The 5,493-nt window shown below is 39.0% G+C and overlaps 1 protein-coding gene across 1 annotated transcript; it reads right to left on the bottom strand.

Moving 5' to 3' along the window:
* Nucleotides 1-1,931: 1,931 nt before the first annotated feature.
* LOC122278648 lies at nucleotides 1,932-4,531 on the bottom strand. Its single transcript, XM_043088830.1, has 2 exons — nucleotides 4,221-4,531; nucleotides 1,932-2,703 (listed from the first exon to the last, which is right to left on the bottom strand). The coding sequence occupies exons 1-2, from the start codon at nucleotides 4,529-4,531 to the stop codon at nucleotides 1,932-1,934; spliced, it is 1,083 nt and encodes a 360-aa protein (XP_042944764.1).
* Nucleotides 4,532-5,493: the final 962 nt, after the last annotated feature.

Raw genomic sequence — 5,493 nt, 5'->3', positions numbered from 1 at the left:
CTAACAGATGAACAAAAGAAAAGAAGAGGGTAATGTGGGCTTACCTTGGTTCACTAGCTAATCTGGGATATTGATGGCAATGAGAAAAGTTCCAACAAAGAGGATATTGTATGGGTAAGTAGAAAAAATCAGCAAGGATAAAAAAATAATAATAAGTTTTTTTTTTTTTTTTTAAAAAGAGGTAAATATGCTTATAGTCAAATATTGAACTTTTCTAGTGACAAGATAAACACCAAGAGAAAAATAATAGATTTTGAAATTCAAAGAGACAGAAAGGGAGGAAAAAGAAATAATAAAAAAAAGAGAAAGAGAGAGACTTACCAAAGAGAGGAAAATAATTAATCTGTAAAAGACTGGAAGTAAAGGGGATTGCACGACATGGAGAAGGAAATAAAAAAACAAAAAATGAGGTAACCTTTGAAATGTGAAAGTGGGGGAAAAGAAATCATTGAGGAGGAAATGGGGGGAAGAATCTTGGAAGGGAGAAGAAGAGATAAAAAAAAAAAAAAAGGAAGAAGAAGAAAGAAAGTCACTCACTTAAATGGCAACGTCTAAAATAAGTAAGGGGTTTCAAATCTATCCCCATGGGCTTGCACTGCGCTAGGCTTGGGCCCCTAGCCGGGTATTACATCCTGCCCCCTTAAGAAAAATTCCATCCTCGGAATTTGTCATAAGCTATCCTGATCCCTCTCAAACAAATGGGGGTATTTGACTCGCATCTCTTCCTCTAACTCCCAAGAGGCTTCATGGTAGCATGATTATTTCATACCACTTTAACCAATGGAATAGTCCGTGCTCATAGCACCTGTTCTTTCCTCTCTACAATCTGCACTGGTTCTTCCAAATAAGTCAGATTTTCCTGAATTTGAATTGGCTCAGAGTCAATCACATGAATGGGGTTGGGTATATACTTCCTCAACATAGACACATGAAATACATAGTGTAGCCCTATGAGTATTGGTGGTAGGGCTACCTTATAAGCCACTGGGCCAATCCGCTCAAGAATCTCAAAGGGCCCGACATATCTAGGGCGCAACTTGCCCTTCTTCCCAAATCTCATAACTCCTTTCATTGGTGAAATCCTCAAGAATACCTTGTCTCAAACCTCAAACTCTAATTGGTGACGACGGTTATCTGCATAGCTCTTTTGTTGACTTTGCGCTGCTCTCATTCTGGCTCGAATGGTCTCTATTTTCTCTGTTGTTTGCTGTATGGTTTTTAGACCCAAAATTTGTCTCTCACCCACTTCGTCCCAATACAAGGGTGATCTACATCTCTTACCATATAGTGCTTGATATGATACCATTCCAATACTAGCCTGCTAGCTGTTATTATAAGCAAACTCGACCAAAGGTAAGTGTTGTAACCATGTTCCCCTAAAATCCAACACACACGCTCTCAACATATCTTCCAAGATTTGAATGGTTCTTTCTGATTGCCCATCAGTCTGTGGGTGAAAAGTAGTGCTGAAATTTAATCTAGTGCCCATGGCTTCATGTAGGCTTCGCTATCCGATACAATGGACATCGGTACACCATGCAATCTCACAATTTCTTGTACATACAGCTCAACTAGTTTCTCTAGTTTATAAGAAATTTTAATAGGCACAAAGTGAGCGGCCTTCGTCAAGTGGTCTACTATTACTCATATTGCATCCTGCTGTATTAGTACCCGTGGTAAGCCTGTAACAAAATCCATAGAAATATCTTCCCACTTCCATTCTGGAACTGGTAGTGATTGCAATAATCCTGTGGATCTTGATGTTCCACTTTCACCCGTTGGCAAGTTAGACATTGTTCCACAAACTTGCCATTTCCCTTTTCATTCCATTCCACCAAATGTCTCTCAAGTCTCGATACATTTTGGTACTCCCCGAGTGACCTGTGTAAAGAGAGCTATGTGCCTCCTCAAGAATTGCCCTTTTTATTTTATCATTGTTTGGCACACACTCTACTTCCAAACCTTAAAATTCCATCTTCCGAAATACTGAACTCAGATTTATTCCCTTTCCCCACTTCTTCCACTAGTCTCACTAACACTAAATCCTCTTTCTGGGCAGCCTTAATTCTATCTATCAAAGTTGCTTGAACCATTAAATTAGCCATAAATTCTTGTTGATTGCTAGTCACAATCTCAATACCTGTTCTTTCTAAGTCCATTATTAACTGGTGTTGAGTGGTGAGAGTTGCCACCGCTAGTCCCATTGACTTCCTGCTTAGTGCATCTGCAACAACGTTAGCTTTACCTGAATGGTAGTTAATGTTGCAATCATAATCCTTAATCAATTCAAGCCATCTCCTCTGTCTCATATTTAATTCCCTTTGAGTGAAAAAGTACTTCAAACTCTTGTGGTCTGTACAGATCTCACACTTTTTGCCATATAAGTAGTGTCTCCAAATCTTAAGTGTAAAGACAATAGTTGCTAATTCCAAATCATGTGTGGGGTAATTTTTTTCATATGCCTTCAACTGCCATGAAACGTAAGCTATGAATTTCCCATGTTGCATCAATACACACCCCAATCCCAACCTTGAAGTGTCATTATAAACCACAAATCCTCCTCTCTCATTGGGAATTGTCAAAACTGGAGCTGTCACCAATCGCTTCTTCAATTCTTGGAAGCTTTCTTCACACTTTGTAGTCCACTCAAACTTAGTATTCTTCCTGGTAAGGGAGGTAAGAGGAACTACTATTTTCGAGAAGCTGTCAATAAATCGACGGTAATATCCAGCCAAACCCAAGAAACTCCTGATCTCATGCACATTGGTTGGTCTTGCCTAGTTAACTACTACTTCGACTTTCCTAGGGTCTATTGAGATACCATCCTTTGACACTACATGCCCTAAAAATGAAATGGACTCAAGCCAAAATTCACTCTTCTTCAACTTAGCAAATAATTTCCTATCTTTGAGTCTCCCAAGTACTTATCTTAGATGTTCTTCATGCTCAGTTTTGTTCTTGGAGTATATTAATATGTCATCAATGAACACTACTACAAATTTATCCAAGAACTCATGAAATACCCGATTCATCAAATCCATAAATATGGCTGGAGTGTTAGTTAATCCAAAAGGCATGACCAAGAATTCATAATGGTTGTACCTAGTTCTAGATGCTGTCTTAGGCACATCCTCTACCTTGATCTTCAATTGCTGATAGCCTGATCTGAGATCAATCTTAGAAAACACTTGTGCACCTTGCAACTAATCAAACAAGCGCTTCAATACAGGGCAATGGGTAGTTATTCTTTATAGTTACTCGGTTAAGTTCTCTGTAATCAATATACATTCTCATTGTTCCATCTTTGTTTTTCACAAAAAAAAAAAAACAGAGCTCCCCAAGGTGACACACTGGGTCTGATGAAACCTTTGTCCAATAAGTCTTGCAATTGTTCTTTGAGTTCCACTAACTCAGAAGGTGCCATCCAGTAAGGGGCTTTGGAAAGAGGTGTTGTCCTTGGGGCTAATTCAATAGCAAACTCTACTTCTCAATCCGATGGTAACCCAGACAACTCTTCAAGAAAAACTTTTGGATATTCATTCACTATATGGATATCATCTAACTTCAATTCTTGACTTGGTTCATCCACCATGTAGGCCAGATATCCTTGAAATCCATCACGTATTAACTTACCCACCTGGACAGCTGATATAACTGGTGGGGGAATATGTACCCTAGACCCTATAAATCGAAACTCTTATCCCTCAGGAGGTTTGAACACCACCTCCTTCTTAAAACAATCAATACTAGCATAAACAGAAGCTAACCAATCCATTCCCAACATAGTCATAGGGAAGACTGTTAGCTGGCATTTCTCTCGCACTAATTACTATAGGACACCTATGCAGAATCTTGCTACAGGTCACTGAAACTCTCGTTGGGGTTGAGACTAGTAAATTATAATCCATCCTTTCTGCTTCATTAGGACAAGACTTGGCATACTCCATTGAAATAAAAGAGTGAGTAGCCCCAGAATCAAACAAAACAGTAGCTTTGTTAAAGAAAAGAGGAAGAATTCTTGTGATTACACCAATATAATCCATAAAGATACTTAAATGGGTAATCCTAAATCTTTAACAAACAAAATTAGCCTTCAAAGGAGGAAAGGAGTTAAGAATATACCCGTAACTACGTCATTCTTGTCCTTTGCTTCCCTAGGTGTCAAAGCGAAAACTCGTGTCGGTACATATCTGCTCTGATTGTTACTTTGATTTCCCTACCTAGAGCTTTGAGGTATGTTGGGCCTCTTGTTGACCTCCAAAAGAAATGGACAATCTCTAATGAAATGACCAGCATTCCCAGAATGGAAACATGACCCCACTTCCTTTATGCACTCCCCAGCATGCACGCGGTTACAAAACTTACAGGAGTTATTCGATGGACTTCCTAGTATCTGCCTTTGACTAGAGCTGTCTCCCTCATTTCTTTTCTTCCATGGTCCTTGATTCATGCTTGAGGATCCTTGTGGGGCGGCTCTCTTCCTTTGCTCTTGCAGCTTAGCACCTCTTTTGAGATTTTGCTCCACTAGCATCGCCTTATGCACTAAGTTTGAAAAGTTTTGAATTTGTAAAACCATGACCCATTCGTAGATCCTGTAATTTAAACCCTCTTCAAACTTTCAGGTTTTCTTCTCCTTGTCAGGAATCAGATAAGAGGCAAAGTGTGATAACTCTGCAAATTTGGTCCCTTGCACCAAAAACTCTTGAGCCCTAGCTTCTCGGTCTGCTCTAGGGAAAAAGTGATCGAAGAAATTTTGCTTAAAGTGAGGCCAACTCATTACTCTATTCCCATCGGCTTCTCTAATGACTTTCTCAAAGTTTCACCATCTTTTCGCTTCTTCGGTTAACTTAAAGATGCAAACCATACTTTCTATTTGTCAGTACACTCCAAAACACTGAAAATCTCTTCAATGTCTTGGATCTAGTCCTCAGCTGCATTTGGGTCACCCCTTCCATCAAATGTGGGAAGATGAGTACGATTGAAATCCTCGAATGTGCAGCCCCTCACATTGTTGTTTTCGTTGAAGTCATCAAGATTTTGTACTTGACGACGAGCAACCATCCTGAAATCTTAAAATTAGTAAAATGTTAAAAAGAATGAAAGTAAAATAATATGATAAATATATAGGTAAACCTAGTTTAGATACATACATATTAATAAAAAAAAACTCCAAAAGAAATCTAGAGTTTCATTAAAATCAAAGCCCTAACATTTCAACACAAAAGTCTTGGTGCACAATCAGAACTCACAGACTACGATTCTTGGGACCCAAATCCCTCAATCCTATCCCCAAAACCTTAATTACCAACAAGATCATCTCCTAGTTTTCTAATTTCTATACCTCAAATATGGATTTACTTCCTAAACCCACAGATATTCAAAACATCCTGTGTGTATAGTCTGCAGAACCTCAAACCTGGCTCTGATACTAATTGTAACGCCCCGATCCTGGAGGTTCGGAGAGTTAGCTCTTACAACCTGATAAGCACTTCA

Source organism: Carya illinoinensis, chromosome 10 (assembly GCF_018687715.1).
Source record: "Carya illinoinensis cultivar Pawnee chromosome 10, C.illinoinensisPawnee_v1, whole genome shotgun sequence".
NCBI lineage: Eukaryota > Viridiplantae > Streptophyta > Magnoliopsida > Fagales > Juglandaceae > Carya > Carya illinoinensis.
The sequence above is the reverse complement of the archived record's forward strand: the minus strand, read 5'-3'. Positions and strand labels throughout refer to the sequence as shown.